The sequence below is a fragment of the Hyperolius riggenbachi genome, chromosome 9 (genome assembly GCF_040937935.1).
Source record: "Hyperolius riggenbachi isolate aHypRig1 chromosome 9, aHypRig1.pri, whole genome shotgun sequence".
Classification (NCBI taxonomy): domain Eukaryota; kingdom Metazoa; phylum Chordata; class Amphibia; order Anura; family Hyperoliidae; genus Hyperolius; species Hyperolius riggenbachi.
The window spans coordinates 169897280-169922913 of NC_090654.1; the positions used below are offsets into that span (position 1 = coordinate 169897280).

General features: G+C 41.6%; 1 protein-coding gene across 3 annotated transcripts in view; it reads left to right on the top strand.

The window, feature by feature from the left end:
- The window catches only part of CACNA2D3 (calcium voltage-gated channel auxiliary subunit alpha2delta 3), a 1137695-nt gene that overhangs the window by 1101963 nt on the left and 10098 nt on the right, over window positions 1–25634 (top strand). For all 3 annotated transcript variants that reach the window (XM_068253668.1, XM_068253670.1, XM_068253669.1), the window contains 2 exons: window positions 12756–12868; window positions 19349–19431. In XM_068253668.1, the coding sequence (XP_068109769.1) occupies window positions 12756–12868; window positions 19349–19431 (196 nt within the window). The remainder of the gene's footprint in view (window positions 1–12755; window positions 12869–19348; window positions 19432–25634) is intronic.

Below are 25634 nucleotides of genomic sequence, written 5' to 3' on the forward strand. Positions count from 1 at the left end.
GCCCGAAACTCACCAGTCATGTTCCCCCTAAGGGTCCCTACAATGCTAGAAAATTTGCCACTGCTGAGCAATTGCCCTTTGAAAAGATGTGAGATTTTGGAAAGTGAAATAGGGAGGCAATGAAAGCCTATGGGGGATTTTACCAATTTTGGACCCCTGTAACTCTGGTTTGCAGAGATGTAGGGACCCCATCTTTGGAATCCAAGTGTAACAATATGTCTTCTACCTGCATGAGACATTTCGTGAAATTCAGAAGTTGCTAACGGCCATGGCTGAGATTTATGTACGTCAGCATAACTACCATTGAAATTGCCCAAATAAACAGGTTTTTGTGACCCTAGGCTATGACCTCTTTGGCCTTAGGGGCCCGAAACTCACCAGTCATGTTCCCCCTAAGGGTCCCTACAATGCTAGAAAATTTGCCACTGCTGAGCAATTGCCCTTTGAAAAGATGTGAGATTTTGGAACTGTAAATAGGAGGCCCAATGAAAGCCTATGGGGGATTTTACCAAATTTGGAGCCCTGTAACTCTGGTTTGCAGAGATGTAGGGAACCCATCTTTGGAGCCCAAGTCTAACAATATGTCTTCTACCTGCATGAGACATTTCGTGAGATTCAGACGTTGCTAACGGCCATTGCTGCGATTTATGTACGTCAGACTTGCCACCATTGAAATTGCCCAAATAAACAGGTTTTTGTGACCCTAGGCTATGACCTCTTCGGCCTAGGACTGCATTGAACGCGACCCACACATTGTGCACATTCTGGACAACACCAATTACTGTTTATTGTTTATTGAACCTCTCATCTGTATTACATTTATGACTGCATGGCGACAAAATGCAAATTGCTATCCGCACGCTTCTTGTCCTCATGCAAGGCCTGGGTTGTTGTGTCTCAAAGCGTGGCCTTCTCCTCCTGCGCCGCCCTCCTCCTGTTCCATCACGTGTGCTGCTGCTGGGTTATCGTTACCGGTCCCTTTTCCTGGAACCTCTTATCTGTATTACATTTATGACTGCATGCCGACAAAAAGCATGTTACCTGTGCAAAGAAAACAGACATTTCCCGCATTTAAAAGACAGTTTTCCCTTTGAAACTTTAAAATCGATTTTCTCAAAAACTATAAGCTCTTTTTGCTAATTTTTTTTCCTCTTGTACCCACTCCCAAGGTGCACATACCCTGTAAATTTGGGGTATGTAGCATGTAAGGAGGCTTTACAAAGCACGAAAGTTAGGGTCCCCATTGACTTCCATTATGTTCGGAGTTCGGCTCGAACACCCGAACATCGCGGCCATGTTCGGCCTGTTCGGCACGAACCCGAACATCTAGATGTTCGCCCAACACTAATTGGTAGTAGGGTGAAGTATTAACACACAAAATTATATTTCTGCAAATGTCAAACTAAACAGGTGGGTTTTCAGTCTGGATTTAACTACACAAGTCTAGAGATGGAGCTGTCCTGGTCTGCTGAGGTAAGAAGTTCCATGAATGAAGGTTATACAGAAGAAACACATTGTTAGGGAGTGAGTAGAAGTGGAATAGACACAGTCAGGTTGATGGCTTGTGAGTGGTGGTAAAAACACCTAGCTTTGCCTTAATTTCAGCTCATGGAATGAACAATTTGCTATCAGAGTCTGGGAGTGTTAGGGCTGGACTGTGGGCCAATCAAACTAAAAGAGACACTGAAGCGAATAAAATTTGCTATTTTTACCTTGTATTTCGCTTCAGAAGTCTCAGTGGAGGTAAACCACTGCATCCTCACAGCAAAACAAGGGGTTTAGCCCCCCCCCCCCCCCGAATCCCGGGGCAAACATCCACGGCCATCTTGGTCGAGGATTTTGCTGCCCTGAGAGGCAGAGCTTTGAGCTATAGCTCTGCCTCTCCTGACGTCAATTGCCGTGCAGATCTCCGCCTCTCCCCACCCCTCTCTACGAAGGTTGACCAAGAGGGGCGGGGAGAGACGGAGATCCGCAGCGATTGACAGTAGAGGCAGAGCTATAGCAGAAAGCTCTGCCTCTTTCAGGAAGCGCTCCCTGGATTGCCCCCCCGGGGATTTGGGGGGTCTAAGGCCCTCGTTTTGCCGCGGGGATGCGGCAGTTAACCTTTACTGAGACTTCTGAAGCAAAATACAAGGTAAAAATAGCAAATTTTATTCGCTTTAGAGTCTCTTTAACAGTTGTGCACAAGGCTGGGTCTAATTAGCTGTAGCAGGCAACAAGCTGGATGATAATTTATACGTCATCTGTTCACCTGCATTGTCCTTTCAGTAGTTTTGAAATGGGGCCATGTTATTAAGGGACTGTGCAGCTGCAGAAAACAGTTACAAATATTAGATATAGCACAGTAGCGGTTCTTCATTGTTGTAATATTGTCCTTTCAGCAGTCTGAAAAAGGGACCTTGTTACAGTGGCATAACTAAGGAGCTTGGGGCCCCGTTGCGAGTTTTATATGGGGCCCCAAGCATTCTATTCATATGGAGCCCTAAAACAAACCAAAAGACAGCTGCAGCGTCGGAGAGGCGTAAACAGTAATACAATAGCTTGTTAAGGCTTATCACTATTTAATTCACATGAAGAGGTATTCATTATCAGCATAACACCAATAAAAAGCTAATAAGATGGATGAAGAATAGCCCCTAGTGGGCCCCTCTGGCCCAAGGGCCCTGGTGCGTTTGCAACCTCTGCATTCCCTATTGCTACACTACTGCTTGTGGACTAAGCAGTTTCAGTACACAGTCACAAAAAAAAGATACAGTAGTTGCTCTACATTGTTGTGTTATCAACGTACAGAACTGGTTGAATGAAATAAAATAGAAAAAAATGTCAGTATGTGAGGCATTTTGCATAATAATGAATTTCATCTGTGCATTTAACTGCCCGCCTATAGCTGTGATTCAAAAGTACAGTTATGTTTCAGCTGGTCATTTTTAGAGGGAAATAATAATAATGAAAATAATTTTTCATCTAGACGTTGCTAGTTAGATGAAACGAGAAAGCATCCTGTTTAAAACAGATAAATTAAAATCTTGTCTGATAAGAACAAACTCTGTTAAAGACTTTCATTGACATTAATTAAATTTGTGTGTGAAAGGCCAGTAGGCTGTTTGAAGGATCTTATCTTGAACATGTTATTATAATAATTGCATGGATGCAGTCAACAAATACCTTTCAAAAATAAGAGCTGCTTAATGTTAAGTTTTGGCAGAATTTGCCTTACTTTTTTTTTAATTGAGTAGTTTGGATTTATTTATAACGCTGTGAGGTATTTTAAAGGCAGTGAAAATTGCCTGGAAAAAAAGAAATTATTTTTCTTTCCCTTGAATGGCCTCTTCTCACCCACATTGAAATCCGCAAAACCATCTATAGTACAGCGCAGTGATGTCAGCTTGGCTCACTTGTACACTTATAGAACTGAGGGCTCTTTTCCCTGGCCTATAAATGCACCTATATATTTTTTATTTTTGGATGTATTCATTTTCTAGATATGTAACTCAATAAAAGAGTAATAACAAAATAAAATATATATCTGGACCAAAAATGGGCTCAGTTAACTGAAATGCAGAAAGTGGTGTTTTAGCCAATTTGGCTTATTTAATGTTTACAAGGTGTGCTTTTTATTTCTATTGTAAAGACTTTGTATTACAAATAATTACTCAAACACAGGGTACAGTTCTGTTGCTCAACTTGCAAAGCCCCATGACCCCATAACAAAGCACAGTATTAACTCACTGTTTCAGCACTAAAAGCAACCCTCAAGTTAAAATAAACTGAAGAGTTAATGATTTGTATGTGTAGTACAACTAAGAAATAGAACATTAGTAGCACAGAAAAAGTCTCATGTTGTTTTCCAGTACAGGAAGAGTAAAAAAAAAACCTTCAGTTGCTATCCATGCAGAAGAGCTTATATGAGCTCTTTGACCCACTGCCTTGAATACAGTCATGTTTTCTGAAGCACTTAGACATCTAGGAAACAGTGAAAGACAGCTTGGGATAAGGTTTTACTGCAGGTAAGTTATAAAATGTCATTATTTCTGCTCTGTTTTATAGCTTAACCAGCCGGGCGGTATGGACGAGCTCAGCTCGTCCATAACCGCCGGAGGCTGCCGCTCAGGCCCTGCTGGGCCGATTTTAGTAAAATAAAGTGCAGCACACGCAGCCGGCACTTTGCCAGCCGCGTGTGCTGCCTGATCGCCGCCGCTCTGCGGCGAGCAGCGGCGAAAGAGGGTCCCCCCAGCCGCCTGAGCCCAGCGTAGCCGGAACAAAAAGTTCCGGCCAGCGCTAAGGGCTGGATCGGAGGCGGCTGACGTCAGGACGTCGGCTGACGTCCATGACGTCACTCCGCTCGTCGCTATGACGACGATGTAAGCAAAACAAGGAAGGCCGCTCATTGCGGCCTTCCTTGTTTATTCTGGGCGCCGGAGGCGATCGGAAGAACGCCTCCGGAGCGCCCTCTAGTGGGCTTTCATGCAGCCAACTTTCAGTTGGCTGCATGAAATAGTTTTTTTTTTATTTAAAAAAAACCCTCCCGCAGCTGCCCTGGCGATCTTAATAGAACGCCAGGGTGGTTAAAGGACAAAGTGTGGTTTTTAAACTTCAAATATGACAGAATTATTATTATTATTATTATTGATTTATAAAGTGCCAACATATTCCGTGACACTGTACAAAGTAAAAAACGAACATGGGGTATATAGTAATACAGACAATAGTGTACACCAATATACAAGATACATAATTAGTGACAAAATAAAAAAATGAAACAAAATACAGAATTGGTAATGACAGTGATCAAAGTAACACGATAAATAAAATGTAAAATCATTTTCAAGACACAAAAGAGGTAGAGAGCCCTGCCCTTGCGAGCTTACAATCTAAAGGGAATGGGGGGTAAACAAGAGGATGTGTTGTATACAACAAATACATAGAGGCAGTGTGTTTTAGGATACCTAGTAGGAGTGCAATTTAATCTTAGGACAAAGGGAAGTGGCCTAAGGTAGCACATATGCTTGTCGGAACAAATTAGTTTTTAGAGAGCATTTAAAGGTAACAAAGGTTGGCGAGTGATGGATGTGTTGGGGGAGGGGATTCCAGAGGAGGGTTGAAGTACGTGCAAAATCTTGTAAACGTGAATGTGAGGAGGTAATTCTAGAGGAGGACAACAGAAGATCATGTGCAGGTCTGAGATTACGATTGGGTTGGTATCTGGATATTAGTGAGGATATGTACTGGGGAGACAGATTGTGAAGAGCTTTGTAGGTTAGGGTTAAGAGTTTGAACTGGATCGTCTGGTTAAAAATGATTCGTTTTGTTTAACTCATATTAAGTTTTAAGAAGTGAGAGGACAATAAAGAGGGTATAGCAGACAAGCAGTCAGAAACGTGTGAGGAGTGAGTTAAGGTCTGGGGCTGAGAGGTACAGTTGTGTATCGTTTGCATACAGGTGGTATTGAAATCCAAATGAGTTGATTATGTCACCAAGGCCGTGCATGTAGTTGGAAAAAAAGAGGGGGCCAAGAACAGAGCCTTGAGGAATCCCGACAGACAAAGCATGAGGAGAAGAGATCTGATCTGAGTAAGAGACTGTGAAGGACCTTCCAGAGAGGTAGGAAGATAACCATGAGAGAGCGAGGCCCTTTATGCCTACATTTGCAAGTATCTGTAGGAGTAAGGTGTGGTCGGCAGTATCAAATGCTGATGACAGGTCAAGAAGGATGAGTATGGAAAATTGACCTTTGGATTTGGCTGTAAGAAGGTCATTGGCCACTTTGGTAAGGGCTGTTTTTGTGGAGTGGTTAGAGCAAAAGCCAGACTGGAAATGATCAAGTACGGAGTTAGCAGATAAATAATGGCTTAATTCAGCATGTATCTGGCTTTCAAGTAATTTGGATGCAAATGGGAGAAGTGACACTGGGCAGTAGATGGCGAGTGTGGTAGGATCTAGAGATGGTTTTTTAAGTAGTGGTGTCACAACAGCCTTTTTGAGTGGGGACGGAAAGATGCCAGTGGAGAGGGATAGGTTAAATAGCGATGTTAGTGCAGGCATGAGAGATAGAATGAAATAGGAGGGAATAGGATCCAAAGAGCAGATGGTTAGATGACCTTTAGATATTATAGAGGAAAGAATATCCAGAGAGTGGAGAGAAGCAGTTAAAGAACAGTCAATGAGAGGTGTGGAGGTAGGATTTGAGGGATGCATGGAGAATTAATTTCGGATTTTGTCAATTTTATCAGTGAAGTATGTTGCAAATTCATCAGCTGATAAGCAAGATGGAGTGGGCTGGGGGTGGGGATGGAGAACAGAGTTGAAGGTGCTGAACAAGCGCTTTAAATTGTGGTAATGGGCAGATATTAGAGAAGAAAAATAGGACTGTTTTGCCACAGAGAGTGTTTTTCTGAAGTTGTTCAAGGCTATTTTATATGAGATGAAGTCCTTGCTTGTGTTACTTTTACTCCAACGCTGTTCAGCTACTCTAGAGCATCTTTTCAACTATTTAGTGGCTTTGGTCATCCAGGGTTGGCAACTGATACAGCAAGGGCGGACATTGGTAAGAGGGGCGGATTCATCCATTACTTTAGTAATGTATAGCTGTAGTGTATAGCTGCCGAGTGTGGGTCAGTGAAGGATTGTGTGAGGAGAGGTGCCAGGGCATCAGACATAGATTTTATATTTAGATTGCGATAGTTTCTGCGAGTATGTGAGCGTGCTTGTGCCAGGATGGTAGGAAAAGAAGAGGAGGAAGAGAAGTTAAGTAGCTTATGGTCAGAGAGTGGTAGTGGATCATTGGTAAAGCCAGTGACAGAACAGAGACAAGTGAATATGAGGTCGAGCGTAAGGCCATCAGTGTGAGTTGAGGTAGAGCACCACTGAGATAAGTCATAGGAGGAAGTGAGTGATAGAAGTTTGTTGGAGACAGTGTTATTGGTGTCAATAGGAATGTTAAAATCCCCCATGATGATGGTAGGGATTTCAGAGGACAGGAACTGGAGAAGTCAGGGAGAGAAATGATCTAAGAAAACAGAAGCAGGGCCAAGAGTGCGGTAAATAACTGCAATTTGGAGGTTAGAGGGAGATTATAGTCGGACTGCATGGACTTCAAAGGATGGCAGGGAAAGAGAAGGAATAGGAGTGAGAGGCTTGAAGGAGCATATATCCGAGAGTAGAATGCCCACACCACCACCATGTTTATTCTTGCTTCTAGGAGTGTGACTAAAGTGGAAGCCTCCATAGGAGAGGGTGGCAGGTGAGACTGTGTCAGAAAGGGTTAGCCAAGTTTCAGTGATCCCAAGGAATGTGAAAGAGTTGGAAATGAAAAGATCATGGATGAAGGGTAGTTTGTTGCAGACTGAGCAGGCATTCCAGAGGGTAGCCCAGATAGGAGGGGGGAGTAGGGGAAAAGAGTGGAATATAAATCAGATTCAAGCAAGAGGGAGGGGAATTTTATTTGTTGGTAACAGTGAGATTAGCATGGGGGAGTGAGGGTCCATGGTTAGGTGAAATGTCCCCTGCAGCAAGGAGGAGGAGCAGGCAGAGAGAGCGGAGCAGAGGGTGAGGTGTGAACTTATGTTTAGACACAGTGGCCCATATGCAATTCACTTTTTCTCCTGAGTTTTCTCCTAGGTGATCATTTTTCATCTTTGACTTATAATAACTTTATAGCACTTTGCAATGGAAAAAGTACCAAAAAATAGATGAAAAAATACTATCAAAATTATTTTGCATATTTGCTTTTTTGCTGGTGGTTTAAAAGTCATTTTATTGACAAGTTTGAAAGTATCAACTGGGAGAAAACTCAGGTGAAAAAGGGAATTGCATATGGGCCAGTGGGCCATATGCAATTCACTTTTCACCTGAGTTTTCTCCTAGGTGATATTTTTAAATTTGTCAATAAAATGCCTTTTAAGCCACCAGCAAGCAAGAAAATATTCAGAATAATTTTGAAAATACTTTTGCACTTACTTCTCTGTACTTATTCAGTTGAAAAGTTCTGGAAAAGTATTTAAAATAGAAGATGAAAAATTATCTCCTAGGAGAAAACATAGGAGAAACTGGAATTGCATATGGGCCAGTGTGAGATGTAAGGTGATGTTGTAGGAATAAGAAAATCTCATGAGAAGTGAGCTGTGGAGTGGATAGGAGAGATGGTGAATATATAAGATGCTCCTGACTATAAGATGCACTTAGGTTTAAAGGGCAAAACCAGGGAAAAAATATATACTAAACCTGGGTGCATCCATGGTCCAGGAGTGTCTTATGGACCTTTCCACCCCCAAGATGTCTAAGTTATACTGCTAGGCTACACTAACAACTCAATCTGCCCCCACAAACTATACTAAACTACACTTCACTAACCCCTGCTGCCCCCCCAGCTACACTACACTACCTACACTACACAACTCCCCCCCCCCCTTTTCCTCACCAGCTACACTAACTAACCAATACAATTGCATTAAATGAGATCTCACCAGCCTGGGTGGCAGTAGCTGGGTCCAGTCTGGGTGTCCATGCTGTCCTAATGAGGTGCACGGTGGGGTGGCATTGGCAGCATCAGCGTAATCCACATTGTTCATAAGCAGCATAGGAGCTGCCATTGAGCTCTAATCTCACCCATTGTGCCCAGCAGCGCAATCCACATTGTTTCTAAGCGGCATTGGAGCAGCCGCTGTAATCTTCACAATGCCTGTCTTTTGATCTTCGCAAACCACAATGTCGCTGTGGGGAGCGCTGATGGAGATTGAAGATCAAAGGACAGGCATTGTGAAGATTACAGCAGCTGCTCCAATGCCGCTTAGAAACCATGTGGATCGCGCTGCTGGGCACGATGGTGAGATTACAGATCAAAGGACCAGAATTGGGGTTGATTGCACTGCTGCTACCCCACTGTGGATTAAGGAAACAAGCACCAGACTGTTACATTAGGACTATAAGACAAAGTAACTTTTTTCTCCCCACTTTTGGGGGAGAAAAAGTGCATCTTATAGTCCCAAAAATACGGTATTCCACACCATATACATTAAAAACACAGGCCTGAACTTGGGCTTTGACCACTTTACCCCCAGCCGTACGGATATCTCCGTCCCTTTTTCCATCCTTTCACCCCAGGGACGGAGATAACCGCACCTCCCGCGCTCCCGCCGCTGCCCACGCTCCTGCTCGCTTGTGCGTGCGCTCCCGCTCTCGTGCACGCCGCCGCCCGCTCACCCGGAGATCAATGAACGGGAAAAATGATCTAAGCCTTACAATGATCCACTGCTTCTTTGAGAAGCAGCACGATCGATGTGAAAAAAAAAAAGTTTCCCAGCCTCATAGCACTTCCTGCAAGCGTCCTTCCGATGCTTGCAGGTCGCATAAACAAAAAGTTACTGTGGCCATCTTGTGGCCAAGTAGTAAAACTACACCCTAAAGCATTTTTCATATTCAAACATATTACTTTTACACAAAAAAAAATTACTCATTACCTCCCACACTCCCCAATTTATTTATTTTTGTAATTAAAAAAATGGGCTTGTAATTAGGGATAGACGCAAATCTGAAAAAAATGCACCTTTATTTCCAAATAAAATATTGGCGCCAAACATTGTGATAGGGGCATAATTTAAATGGTCTTATAACCGGGACAAATGGGCAAATAATTTTTTTTAATTACAGTAGCATGCATTATTTAAAAACTATAATGGCCGAAAACTGAAAAATAATGAATTTTTTCCGACATTTTTTCGTATTTTCCCATTAAAACATATTTAGAATAAAATAATTCTTTGCATAATGTCCCACCTAAAGAAAGCCTAATTGGTGGCGAAAAAAACAAGATGTAGTTCATGTCATTGTGATAAGTAATGATAAAGTTATAGGTCGAATGAATGGAAGGAGCGCTGAAAGGTGAAAATTGCTCTGGTGCTCAAGAGGTAAAACCCTTCAGTGGTGAAGTGGTTAAAGTAGTACTGAACAGAGCCCATTGTGTGCAGGATTTACATGCTTGCTGATGCTGCTAAGGCACCAGCAGTAAAATCTTTTATTTGCTATAGTTTAGTAACAACAGCAGAGCACCTTCTCTCCAACCCCAATAGCAAAGTAGTGGTCTCTTGGTACCAAGTTCTGTGTACTTTTCCAGCAGGATATCCTCTTCCATTCTCACATTCCCTCGATTAAAGGGACTCTCACAAAAACTCATGTCAGCTCTGCGTAATATGTTGGCGCTTTATAAATACAATAAATAAATAAATAATGTCTTCTGATAAAAAAACCCTTTTCTTTTGGCAATGAGTGGGGGTAGGGGGAGGGATTTTGCATATCGAGCAGGGTTCTGAGTCATCTTGGCTGGCATTATAAAATATCAATGAAATAAAATATGTTTCCATTTTTGGAACCTCATGGTGGTTAGAGTACTTCTTTAACCACATTCCAATAATTCAAACAACATTTTTTGTGGAATAACTACTATTGTACTACACAGATTGATGGCTAAAGTTTTGATTGACCTATATTTTATTATTTGGCTTTGCATCTGGAAGACAAACAGCCTACACTTTATTTCTATGCATCACAGCAAATAATAACTAGCCCTGACTGTGCTCTGTGTCACAGCATCAGCAGGTGCATTTGTTTGTGATTTAAATCTGCTTACCAAGTGCCACTTGAGCCTGCCAAATCAATCTAATAAAATGACTGAGAAAGCTTGAAATTTGCAAATTGCAACACACAGTGCCAGAAAAATGAGCACAGGAGGATTGCTATCACTTATTCAAATTGAAAAGCCCTGTGGCTAGGATTTTCTTCTTATTTCTTTGTTTCTGTAACTCCCTTCATCCAAAATTTGCTTTTTGGCTTCCCGTGCAGAATGTGCAGGTGGAGAAGGCAGACATTACAATGTAATAATCAATGCAGTCAGCTATTATTAGTTCACTTCCTGTTTACGAATATTTATCTAATAATGTTTTACCTCTCAGACACTCACTTGGAGGAAAAATATCAACCAAGAGCTCTATTGAAAACCTTTTACTTGAGACTCTTTAGTGATGTATTTTTGTGCACATTAATAGTGCCTCTACAATCAAATGGAATGCTGCTGCCACCATCTCTGAGCAGTGCTTTTATATTCACATGAGGTTGGCTGTAGAGGTAAATAAACCCATCACAGGCCAACAACAACAAAAGTGATGTTTGTCCAAGAGTTTCTTATAAATTGGTGCCTTAAGGTGGCCATACACTCATCAATTTTTTCAATTTGATTCCTTGCAGATTCAATTCATCTGCTGGAATTCGATTCCCCAATATCAAAATCGATAGATTTTTGATCAATTTTGTCTAACAATCATTCTAAAATATCAATTGGACAGGGTGTAAAATGTAAAACAATTGGTGGTGGGCAAGAGCATTGGCAGATGGATGGCCTATAGTTTTGTGCTGCATCGAACAGTGCAACTCTGTAGTTTGATTGATTTTCAATAGATTCCCAATAAAATGCCAAGAATGTATTGAAAGTTCATGGGCAGTGTGTGATAGAAATAGATTACTACTAAATCAATTATTTTCAGAAGAGACTCTACAGCATCATTTTGGAACATTGGGAGGAAATCTAGAAGTGAATGGCCAGCTTTAGTTGACATCAGGGTAGCTTATGAGAGGTTTATTTGCCTCTGAGGGTGAACAACTTATGTGTATCATGTTGCTGATTTCACCCCATCTGATGCCACAAGGTGGAAGTGACAGGTTAGCAACCATAGTCTTGAAAATGTTTGCAAGTGTGAAACCTATTCGGCAAATAGACACAACCATCCCTCTTTATGGTCCCTTCTTCAAAGCAGCATTTCAAAGCTATATATATATATATATATATATATATATATATATATATATATATATATATATATATACTGTATATATAATGTAAGAATTACCTTGTCTTTTTATCTGAACTGGCATTTATGAGGGATGAGTGAATCTGCCAAAACATATTGCAAAATTACCACTTCGCGAATCTGTAAGCAAATTCATGACCTGCTTTTTCCAGGAAAATACATGCATGTAATGCAGAAGCGTGTGGAAATGTCCACAGTGTCATCAATAAAGCAGTGTTTTCCCTCATTGTTCTTCTGGGTGCAGATCCACACCAAATAATTTGGCAGGACTTCTCCATTTAGATACCATATTTTTTTGACTATAAAACACACTTTTTCTCCCTCAAGAGTGGGGAGAAAAAGTCACTGGTTTCCTGGTCGCGTCACATTACACATGTGACCGGCACTTTGGGGCAGAGTGAGTGAGAGGAGATTTATGTATACAGATAAACTACAATGTAGGTAGAGGGTATTTATTGGTATTTAATTTAGCAAAGGAGCTAATTTAGCTGTGTCACATCACTTTAGGTAAACTATAATAACTGATTAGGGTGTGCTTATTTACTTCTTTGGTATATGTAAATATATTCCTGTGGTGGTGATACTTGAAATCACTCCAATTAATTCTGTGATATTAGTAACTGTAATCTAACAATTGCAAGAGGTAAAGCATTGCTAGTTTATACAAATATACTTTTTTACAATTTTAATAATAATCGTTAAAATGGGAGGCTGAACATGGCCTTTACATAGACACTGGGTAACACTAAGCTGAATAAGGCAGGGAGGGGAGCTGTGCTAGCGGTGCCTGGCACTCATCATTCAGGTCTGAGGTTGAATACTATAGAATTTTTAATATTTTTTTTTTATTTGGCAATTAAATATATGCATTGACCTTCTAACATTTCTTTTTCTTTTCAGATCTTTTGTGATTCAGCAGATCCCGAGCAGTAACCTCTTTATGGTCGTGGTGGACAATGTCTGCAGCTGCAGTTCTATCGCTCCAATCACAATGACTCCTATTGAAATTAGATATATCCTTTTTTGGCAAAGCCACAAAAACACCTGACAGTGTGTAGAGTACAGCAGCATATAGTATACAGTATATATATATATATATATATATATATATATATATATATATATATATATATATTTCCTCTAGGTAGATCCTGGTCACCTGTAAAGTCTACCACTTTTTATGGAGAATCTGGTAATCCAATGGTTGTCATACATGGTACAATAAAAATGTTCGATTTCCCCGTTCATTCAACCAAAATGAACAAATTGAATGAAAGTTGTAAAGAATATTTTTTTTGATCAAGAAAAATGAATGATTATCCTGGTTGTTTTTTTTTTTTTATAAAAATCCATTCAGACATATTAGAAAAATCTTTCTAAAAGGAATAATCAAACGAAATTACCAAATCGCATATATTGTACCATGTATGGGCACCATTAGACTTTATTTGAAGTCAAGAGGCACCCAAATACGGATGAATGTCTTAAAGAATATCCAATGGAAAAACAAATATTAACCCTATTATATATTAGAAGACAGTGCTACACAACTGTGTAGCACTCTCTTCCAATACAAAAAAATAAAAACTTTACTTACCCAGTGCTTTTCCCAGCCCCTATTAGTGTATCAGGTCCAGTGGTGCAGCTCTGTTGTCCACCAGGGTGTATGTACAGAAGCCCGCGGCCTAGCTTGGGGGCAATCGTTATGGAGGTTACATGCAACAGACAACAGAGGAGAGGACAACAGAACAGCAGCTCAAGATCTGAAAGATTTTTTAGGGGCTAGAAGTAGAGATGGCCCGAACCTCCAATTTTCGCTTCGCAAACCGCAAATCACAAACACGAACTTGTGAAAAAGTTTGCGAACCGGCATATATCGCAAACTGCAATATACTTCAATGGGCAGGCGAACTTGAAAAACTACAAACACTATTTCTGGCCACAAAAGTGATGGAAAAGATGTTTCAAGGGGTCTAACACCTGGAAGGGGGCATGGTGGAGTGGGATACACGCCAAAAGTCCCTGGAAAAATTACGGATTTGACGCACAGCAGGGTTATAATCCATAAAAGGCAGAAATCCCATTGCATTCCTAAATTGGAGGCCTAAAGTGCTTGAAAACATCTTGCGTGTGTATACATGGATCAGATAGTGTAAGTAGTGTACTGCTTCACACTGACAGACCAAACTCACGGTAATGCACCGCAAACAGATGGCCGTGCTGGTGCACACGTTGGCGAGAGTGCAGGTGATGGCGGCTGTCCAGCCCATATGGTCAGGCTGAGGTAGCTCTATGACAGAACAACAGTGACTGTCCAGCTGATCGAATTTGGTCTGTCCACAATGAAGCTACGACCTTATTTTCTTGGGTGTGCCCCCCAACACACTCATATAGGTCATTGCTTCATTGCGATGCACAAGCCGCTTCACCGCAACAAGGTAACGTTCACGAATGGTCATTGACACATGTACATGCGTTTTGTTGTTGCAGCCCCAATTAGGCAGGCATGTACACACACCAGAAAAATTATTATAGCAGCCGCTGCTACCTGTAGTCCTGTACCCTGTTGGTGGTGGCGGAGAAGGCAGTCAAGTGGCCTGCAGGCAGAGATGCTGTGTGGGGACTGACGTAGTGGGAACTGACTTATTAATATTATTGAAAGTGCCTACTTCCCCCGTCCATCCCAACTTACTCCCCCTCCGCTCTGTCACCAAATCGGCGCTCCCATCGCTACTCCAGCTAACGTGTCACGCTAGCTTTATACTGGAGCGCACACGCTGGGATAGGAGGAGGCGGGGAGTGTCCGTACTTCTGCCGTCATGATGCGACGGCAGAATCGAAGAGTATAGGACATACTGCGCATGCGCTGCGCAGCGCAGTATGTCCGGGTGAAAGGTCAGGAGAGTCGGGCCGGTACTGGCAGCTGTAGGAGATGAGCGGGACCTGACGGCAGGGAATGAGGGAAGCGGTAAGTATGTGTATTTCTTTCCCTACACATTGCAGATTCTATTATACCACAGCCTGTCGGCTGTGGTATCCTTTAATGAATAAAATAAATACTCAATTTTAACCCTCTATTTCCACCCTCCTACCTATGTAACTATTGTTATTGTTAAAAAAAAGTAACGGCATTAAAAAAAAAAATCATAAATAGTTACCTTAACCTCTTTCCGACCTCCTCACAGCGATCGGCGGTGAGAGGGTGGCAGCGCCAGGACCGCCTAACACCAATTGGTGTTGAGTCCTGGAGGCAGGGATTAGCAGGGAATGTGCACACGTTCCCTGCCAAGACATAGAGCGGGCATCCGTGATCAGCCTGCCAGCCGCGATCGGAGCTGTAACTGAAAAAAACATTGGTACAGCGCTGCGATCTACTGCAGAGCTGTACATGGAACAGCCCTGTCACTTACTTGTCCCCAGAAGTGGCTCACAATCTAATACCTCTCATAGGCTGATGCCTATGAGAGGGTAGTGCACTGTATGGTTTGCAGTCGGGGCCAATTTAGGGGGCAGAGAGGGAAGTAAAAAAAGGATTTTTTATTTAAAAAAAAAAAATCTTAAAATTAATAAAAAAAAAATGCAGCAGCAATCAGAGACCACCAAAACAATTGCTCTTTTAGTGGCAAGAAAATGAGGTAAAATTCCTTTGGGTGCTAAGTTGGATGCACAAGCAATAAGTCGTTAAAGTAGCAAAGTGCTGAATTGTAAAAAATCATCTGGTCACTAGGGGGGTATAAACCTGTGGTCCTCAAGTGGTTAAGGACTAGAGATGGCCCGAATGGTCCGCTCGTCAGGTAATTCGCGCGGATATCAGCTATCCATGCCCGCGGCGGGTAGCAAACACATGGCACGTTAGACCCGCCCCTATACCTCATCATTGGGCCAAACTTTGACCCCCTACATCACAGTCAGCAGACACATGGCAGCCAATCAGACTGCACTCACCCACAGACCCCCGCCACCCTATAAAAACGCTGCAGCGTCGGCCGTGTTCTCACTCTGCTGATGCTGCTATTAGTGAGAGGAAGGGAGAGGTTGCTGGAGAGATAGGGAAAGCATTAGTTAGGCTCTTGTTAGCTTGCTCCTCGCTGAAATTTGTTGCTAAAAGCACCCCAAAAAAGCTCTTTTGAGGGCTAATGTTCTTCTGATGTGGTGTTTTGTGTGTGTGTGTGTGACACTGACACAGCATAGATATAGCCCTGTCACAGCTGTGCCCTTGCTGGCTGACACACTGTATTAGATCAGTGCATTTCTTCCCACTGTATTTGTGTGATTTAACTTACTAAAGCATAGCTCTCTTTATTGGTGACACTGCATAGATACAGCCCACAGACAGTTGCTGGCTGCTTGGTATTTGTAGTGCCACTGACTACCTGCACACTGTATTAGAGCAGTGCATATTTTTCCACTGCACCTGTGTGACTGCACATTGTATTAGAGCAGTGCATATCTTTCCACTGCATCTGTGTGAGTGCACACTGTATTAGACCAGTGCATATCTTTTCACTGTATTTGTGTGATTGAACTTACTAAAGTATAGCTTTCTTTGTGGGTGACACACTGCATACAGCCCACAGAGAGACAGGGACAGTTATCTAGGCTGTTCTTTAATGCTGATAGCACCCCAAAACAAAAGCTCTTTCGATGGCTCATATTGTTCTATTTTGCGTGTGTGTGTGTGTGTGTGTGTGTGTGTGTGTGTGTGTGTGCGTGCGTGCGTGCGTGCGTGCGTGCGTGCGTGACACGGCATACAGGCCAGGCCACAGTCATTGCTGGGCCTTGCAGTTGTACTATCCTCTTCTATCTATTACAAGCCAGCAGCACACTGTCTATCATTATAAGCTGTGCTTAGCTTTCAAATGTATCTGTTATTGATATTTGTCTGTGTGTGTTACACACTGCATACAGGCCGCAGTTGCTGGGCCTTGTAGTTCTACTATACTATTCAAACGATTGCAAGCAAGCCAGCACACTGTGTATCATAATTGAAAAATATCATTGAAATTATTACCTTGAAATGTTTTATTTTTTATAAATAAAGTTGTTTTTCTTACTAACAAATCTATACATAAATAACATTCATTTTTTTTTTTCAATAACCTACCTTTCCCTGAAACTTAGGAAAACTGATACTACACTTGGTCTTAACCAAAAGGCTGAGAAGCGTTCCATTGCATGCAAGTCTCCACTCTGCATTGGAGTTGGGTGACACCACCCCCACCACGAATGGCAGCCAGGCCGTCTGCTGCTGGCAGCCTGACACCTGCTGACTTTGTTTAGTTTTTTTTTTTAAATGAACATTGAAATTAGAGTTATAACCTTGAAATGTTTTATTTTTTATAAATAAAGTTGTTTTTCTTACTAACAAATCTATGCATAAATAACTTTCAGTTTTTTTTCAATAACCTACCTTTCCCTGAAACTTATAAAAACTGATACTACAACTTGAGAAGGCATAGGTGTTACTTTGTACACAGCACAAGTTCTTTATAGCACTGTATAGCTCAGCGCTTGTCGGCACCCGGCAGGTATTAGCTCTGGAATTACCACAGTTATCAAAGTAATATATTGGGGGGAAAAACATTTAGAATTTTATAAGTAACTTCAATTTTCAATTAATCAAAAAAACGCAAAAAACTTTATTTTTCAATTTTCATCATCATGGCTTACACTCTCGCCAGTGTGTGCATGAGCACAGCCATCACTACACAAACATTGCCACCGAGAGGACTGACAGTTAATGTCCTGGGAGTGTCAACTAAGGACAACCCTTTGCGGCGGTTTGCACGGTGCATTAAACAGTGAGTTTGGCCTGTTAGTGTGAAGCAGTACACTACTTACATTACCTGATCGATGTATACACACGCAAGATGTTTTGCAGCACTTTATGCCTCCACTTTAGCAATGCAATATGATTTATGGCCTATAGGGATTACAACCCTACTCTGCGTCAAATACGTAATTTTCCCAGGGATTTTTGGCATGTAGCTACTCCGCCATGCCCCCCTCCAGGTGTTATACACCTTGAAACAACTTTTCCATCACTATTGTGGCCAAAAACAGTCTTTGCAGATTTTAAAAATTTGCCTGCCCATTGAAGTCTATGGTGGTCCGCCTGGTTCGCGCAAACTTGAACTTTTTCGTAAGTTCGCATCCGCGGACCCAAAATCTGAGGCTCGAGCCATCTCTATTAAGGATTTTTTTTTAATATGTATGTCATTAAGGTATAGCACTACCTCTTTTGCAAATTAGGGTTAGTAATTATTGATCTAGTATAAAGAAACGCAAATGGAAAAATACACCTTCATTTCCCCCAAAAAACATTGTCGCAATACATTGTACTAGAGACACAATTTAAACATTGTAATAACCAGGACAGATGGGCAAATTAAATGTGTCAGTTTTATCTATCGCAGCACATTTTATTTTAAAATTACAATGGCTGAAACCTGAGAAATATTTTTTTTTTTTCATTTTTGTATTACTCCCTTTAAAATGCAGCTAAAATAAAACTATTCTTAGCAAAAAGTACACCCTAAGAAAGCCTATTTTGTAGTAAAAAAATGATATATAGATCATGTTGGTGTCATAAGTGGCAATAACGTTATTAGCAAATGAACTGGAGGAGCATGAAACATGAAAATTGCTCTCGATTTTGCCTACCTATACTGGCTGGGTGGCTCACCTCACACCCCCGCCTGCTCCAGTTGGCAGCTAAGCCGTGACGTAGGAAGTACAACCAAGTTGCAGACCTCTTGGATTTGTCTACCAGTGGTCGGAGGCTGAACGGGGCCACAGAGAGTGGTGTGGAGCAGCGAGGATGCATCCTGGAGGCAGCGTGGAGCAGGTAGTATGTTTTTTTTTTTTGTGATGCTGCCTCGGATTTTCTTTAAACAGACAATTCCAGAGAAAACTATCTAACAATGGTCTTATGAGAGGATATTGTTTTAGTTACACCAGAAGTTTCCAGCAAAACTTAGAAAGTTATGGTCTTTTCTGAGGCCATAGTTTTGGGTAAGTAAATAAGGCTCCAGACAATATAAACAACAGTTCTTATATACAATGCCTACCTATACTGGGGGTGCTATCTCAGACTACCAGGGATGAGGGTCCTTCTGGCTACCTACACACGGGTAATCTCTGCCTATCTACACTGGGGGGAAGGGGGGCAACCCATATTGTGAGGCACGACTTAAAGCTAGCAATGCTGGTGGGGGAACCTCTGCCTACCATTATTGGGGACTACATGGGGCTATCTAATACTGAGAAGTACCTCTGGCTACAATTACTAAAGGGTTACTTAATAATGGGGACTCCTCTGTCTACTTGGTGTGTGTGTGAAAGTACCTTGCACATTTTTTGATGGGGCCCCAACCAAAACATGGCTATGGGGCCCCATGAGTTCTAGTTATGCCCCTTCTAGTAATAATGATGCTGTTCTGCTTTGTTTTCTACTTGTTTTTATTGTCTATCTGCCCTTAACCACATTTTACATAATGAATCCCTTAAATGTGAACGTTTAAAATCTCAGAAGATCAGGAGGCGGCCAGAATCTTGCCATGGATTTCACCCAGAAGTAAGTTATTTTTTGCCCTATACATTGTTGCCTTCCTTGTCTTATTTATTTTCCCTGGTGTCTGTACGGATAGTGCTCCCTGCCAGGCCCCAGCTGGACTATTAACCAAACTGACTTATTAAAATGTTATGTTTTACCCTGTTAACGGCAACAGGACGTTTTAATAAGTCGCTTGCTCCCGCCGCCGCTCCACACATGTGTGTGCCGCTTCTGCCACAGGTACCCGTCACAGGTACCCGTCGGGACTCCGTGTTCTGTGATTGGGGAAGAGGACCAAGCGGTCCTCTACCCAATCCCAATGCCTGGAATGAATGGACGTGACTGCCCCAATTCATAAAACAGAAAGCCGTCACTGTTCAGTAAAATGTAAAAAAAAAAAGTGAACCCTTCCTAAACAGGATAGTGTTCACTAGCACCAAAATCACACATACAGGCACATACATGCACATACTCTTATACACAATATTAATACAATTAATAATTTACACTTCCAAACCCCGCCCAAAAAAAAAAACCACACTTTTGTAAAAAAAAAAAAAAATTCAGTTTAAGAAAAATACATAAATAGTTGCTTTAGGGACTTAGCTTTTATATTTTATGAGGGAAAATTACTTTTACTTTCCTACATAGGGGCTTGTAGTTATGGACCAGACAAAAAAAAACAAAAAACAGAAAATTGACACCTATATTTCTAAATAATATATTGTCGTCATACATTGTGATAGGGACATAATTTAAACGGTTTAATAATCGGGACAAATAGGCAAAGAAAATGTGTCAGTTTTAACAACTGGAGAACATTTAATTTTCAAACTATAATGGCCAAAAAACTGAGAAATAATGAATTTTTTACATTATTTTCGCATTTTTCCTGTTCTTACGCATTTAGAATAATTTTTTTTTTTAGCAGAATGTACTACCCACAGAAAGCCTAGTTGGTGGCGAAAAAAAAATGAGGTATAGATCATTTTGTTGTGTTAAGTTGTAATAAAGTTATTAGAGAATTAAAGGGAAGAGCACTGACAGGTGAAAATTGCTCTGGTCCGTTAGGGTAAAAACCACTTGGGGGTTAACTGGTTAATGTACACCCCAGTGTTTAGTTCTGGCTGGCAAGCTGGGAGGTCATCGCTTTATATCCTGCCATTGTGATAATCTCCAATACCTGAGCTGGCCCAATTAAACGTATGTTCTCAAATTTTTTCAAGGCTAAAATATATATATAAATGATCCTTTCATAAACCCTGCAATGCTAAGAGTGGATGGAGAGACATGTGGAGACTCAGCAATCTTAAGTGTGTTGAAGTAGTAAGCAGCACTGTGGCGTAGTGGTTAGCGCTCTCACCTTGCAGCGCTGGGTCCCAGTTCGAATCCCAGCCAGGTCAACACCTGCAAGGAGTTTGTATGTTCTCTCCGTGTCTGTGTGGGTTTCCTCCAGGCAATGTGGTTTCCTCACACATCCCAAAAACATACAGATAAGTTAATTGGCTTCCACTAAAATTGGCCCTAGACTACGATACATGCACTACATGATACATACATACATACAGTGGCTTGCAAAAGTATTCGTTTTCCACATTTTGTCACATTACTGCCACAAACATGAATCAATTTTATTGGAATTCCGCATGAAAGACCAATACAAAGTGGTGTACATGTGAGAAGTGGAACAAAAATCATACATGATTCCAAACATTTTTTACAAATGAATAACTGCAAAGTGGGGTGTGCGTAATTATTCAGCCCCCTTAGTCAATACTTTGTAGAACCACCTTTTTCTGCAATTACAGCTGCCAGTCTTTTAGGGTATGTCTCTACCAGCTTTGCACATCTAGAGATTGAAATCCTTGCCCATTCTTCTTTGCAAAACCGCTCAAGCTCAGTCAGATTAGTTGGACAGCTCTGCATAATATGTTGGCATTATATAAATACTTAAAGGGCAAAATTAACCTAGGGGCCCCACAACAGACACCCACCTGACCAAAAAGCAGCATTAGGGGTCCTTTGTTGCAGCCAAATTTCCTTCCTGCTGCTGACCCTCCCTCCCAATCACCCCCCAACTTAACTGTGCTCCCAGTGTAACGTTTCACCTGCCCACCAGCACGGGTAAGACACTACTCTGCCAAAGACTCTGCAGAGGCCCCAGCTAGCAACAGTTAAGATGGGGTGGAGACATCTTGGAGGCTCCTACAGGCTCTGGGGCCCTGGCGAAATTGCCCCCTTTGCCTTTATGGTAGCTCCTGCTCTGCTGCAAGCATTTCAATGCACTTGAATTGCAAGCACAAATACTACTTGCAAAGTTGCAATATGGTCTTGTAGGGGAGACATAGATTGCTATCAAGTCCCTTTTTTCAATGCTGGGAATCCAATGGGCTTTATGAACAGAGATTTTTAACAATACAGCACTACAACTAAAGAAGGCTAAACGGAAGACAGCCTTAACCGTATTTTTTTTTTTTATCCTTTAATTGAGCTGAGGACGGTATTAAATAGGAGCTGTCAGCCATACTATCTTAGAAAAAAAAAACACACATGGAAGTAGATAAATATTTGCTCTACTTACATAACATATGGGAACAGGAAAAATGGGCGCCGGCTGAGGGTGGACAAAAAGAGTGCCGCCATGGACTTTAATTCAATTCTTGTTAATACGTCTAAAAAAACATGAAAAAAGGGCGCCGCGAAAAATTTCGTTAATAAGATTATAACATTATAGTTTTTGAGGTAGTTATAATTTTAGAAGTTTATAACGGTATAGTTTTTGTCATATTATTTCTTAATAAGTACAGATTTTACGTTTTCACAGGTATTATCGTTCATATACAGTTGGGTGCGAAAGTTTGGGCAAACTTGTTAATCATCATGATTTTCCCCTATAATTCGTTGGTTGTTACGATAAAATATGTCATTTAAATATATCATATAGGAGACACACACAGTGATATTTGAGAAGTGAAATGAAGTTTATTGGATTTACAGAAAGTGCACAATAATCGTTTAAATACAATTAGGCAGGTGCATAAATTTGAGCACTGTTGTCGTTTTATTGATTCCAAAATCTTTAGAACTAAGAAGTGGAACTCAAATTGGCTTGGTAAGGTCAGTGACCCCTGACCTACATACAAAGGTGAATCCAATTATGAAAAAGAGTATTTAAGGAGGTCAATTGTAAGTTTTTCTCCTCTTTTAATTTTCTCTGAAGAGTAGTACCCTGGAGGTCTCAAAACAACTCTCAAATGACACTGGAGGGGTGTTTGTTACGCTAAAAAATGTCAGTTAAATATATCATATAGGAGACACACACAGTGATGTTTGAGAAGTGAAATGGAGTTAATTGGATTTATAGAAAGTGTGCAATAATTGTTTAAACAAAATTAGGCAGGTGAATACATATGGGCACCAAAAATGAAATGCAATTAATATTTAGTAGCTGTAATGATCGCTGCTGCAGCAGGTATTGCTGGAAGTAGTAGTGCTGCAGCTCAGGCAGTTCTGATCTCTTTCCATGCAAGCTGCATAGCTTTGTCTGCCTTTCCCTGCTGTCAGCTTGTGACTGATTATCATTCACCTGTGTGGGAATCTGCATGTCTGCTCCCATTGGATGACCTCAGTATAAAGATCTGCTTCCTGCAGGACTCCTCGGGTTTTCATAGCTTCAGTTTAAGCCTGCCTTGCTGTCGCTTCAGCCCCAGATCGTGTTTCTTGTTCTAAAGATACTTTGCTGGTCTTGCATCATATATTGGTTCATTGCCAATATATATGCATACCAGCACGTTTATTATTTTCCTTGTATTCGTGTTACGTTGATACATCAGTGTCGCTGATGTATACGTACACGAACTGTTTATATCCTGTGTTCAGTTAGTCAGCTTTCCAGCACGTTTTGGTAGTTTGCGCGTATCGTGATCACCCGTGCTGAGTTAGTTACCCTGCTACTGGTTCTGTTTGTGGCTTGCGTTCATCTCTGCAAAGAGATAACGAATCCTTCTGAATCCTGTTCTGTTACCGTTTGTGGATTGCGTTCATCTCTGCGAAGAGATAGCGAATCCTTCTGAGTCCTGTTCCCTGTATTGCTCCAGTTCTAGTCAGTGTTCCTGCTTATGTCATATATCTGTTCATTGCCGATATATACATATGTTAGTCAGACGTTACAAATAGTTTCATTGATAGCTGTAATTGTAATACGCTAGGAAAACATACTTATTGTATTTTTGTCTGTGTTACATTCATCTATCTTGATCCTGCTATTTCCTGACTATCCTGTCCTGTCTTTGTGAGGCACGCCATCGCTGCAAACGCATTGGCTGCCTCATTCCAGTCTGTCTTGTTGTGGACGCTTGCTGTCACTAAGTAGCGGCTAGCAAGCAAGCGTTCATTCTGTCTACCTGTCCTGATCTCCTCAGTTCTGGTTTATGCGCTCAGCACTACTTTGCGCTGAGACGTTATAGCAAAAGTATTGTTTGTGGCTGTCGGATCTGCACCGGCTCTGTGCGCCACAATCTCCTATTGGAGTCAGTTCTCCCCTCCACTATACTAGGGATAACCTGTTTCCTTGTGCTAGTGTGTGTACCTCCTTCACGTCAGCTCATGTGTTGCATGCTGACTGTGGAGAATACACCACCAAGCCTTACATTATGAAAACCCCATTACCAATCCCCATTGTGGGGGGGGGGGGGGGATTCCCAGAAAGTCTGACACTGTTAATTATGGTTCCTGTTTCTTTAAGAAATTTGAAGAACTTAACTCTGAAACAGAAAATGAGTTTTTCTCTGAATGTGCCAGGTTCCTGGCCAATCCCGATCTCCAAGCGACTCCTGTTTCAACCTGGGCACTCCAGCCTAGCCAGTACTCATGACTCTTTGTTCAGTGAAACAGACATCAGAAAAATCTTGCCTGCCTCTGCAAACACTTCTGCAGAAAATACCTGTGTTAATAAAGTTCAACTCCTGTCTGATCCAGCAGATGTCAATAGATGCATTACATTATCTTCTGAGTCCCAGCAATCCTGTCTAGAAACCTCAGAACCCCAGCATCTGAATTTCCCAATTTTACAAATGAATGGTGATTCAGATGCGCAAACATTGTGTCTTGATCTTCCTGTTTCTACACCTCGCTCTAGTTTCGTGAATAGCTCAGAGCATCTGCTATGTGAACCTGAAATCGCAGAATTATTACCTTGTTCAGAAAATGTTCCAGTAAATTTGCCCTGTATCGTGAATAGCTCAGAGCACCTGCTATGTGAACCGGAAATCGCAGAATTATTACCTTGTTCAGAAAATGTTCCAGTAAATTTGCCCTGTATCGTGAATAGCTCAGAGCATCTGCTATGTGAACCGGAAATCGCAGAATTATTACCTTGTTCAGAAAATGTTCCAGTAAATTTGCCCTGTACCATGAATTGTGCAGTAGATCTCTCCTATGAAGCTCAGGTCACAGAATCCTTATGCTGTCCAGCAGGTGCTTCCATGGTTTTGCCCTGCAATATGGACTGTTCAGTGATCCTGTCCAGTGAAGCTGGGGTCGCAGAGTCCTATGCTTCACCCAGTACTTTGGATACTTCAAACCCTCTAGCAGAAGACTCTGAGGCACTGCTTACCTCAGTGGGTGTTGCAGCAATATTCACTTGTTTAGCAGCTGTCTTAGAATTAAAGTCCACTCTAAATAAACTTGATGAATCTTTGTCTAATGAAGCAGAAGTCATTGAAATATTGTCCTCATCAGCAAGTGTTTTAGATACCTTGCCCTGTACACAGTCTGATTTAACCAATGTTGTTGAGTCCCTCTCCAGTGTTGTAACAGCCGAGGAACTCCAGCCCTGTCCTCTGCATGTTTCAGAAGTCTTGCCCTGTAACATGGATAATTCTGATTCTCTGGTCAAAATAACAGAAGTCTCAGAATTTCAGTCTGATTTAGTAAGTGTTCCTGAAAACCCGCCTGGTATCTTGGAAAATTCCGATTCTCTGGCCGGTGTGGCAGAGATTCTGGAGTTCCCTTCCTGTCCAGGGAATTCCTCAGATTTGCCTAGTCCAGTGGGGGTTTCTGCAATACTGACTTGTTCTGCAGCCCCTCATGAGCTCCAATCCAGTGTATTAGATGAGTCTCTGTCCAGTCCAGAGGAAGTTGTGGAGTCCCTATCTAGTTCAGTGCGTACATCAGAAGAGTTGTCCTGTCTTATTAGTGCCCCTGAGTTAGTTACCCTGCTCCTG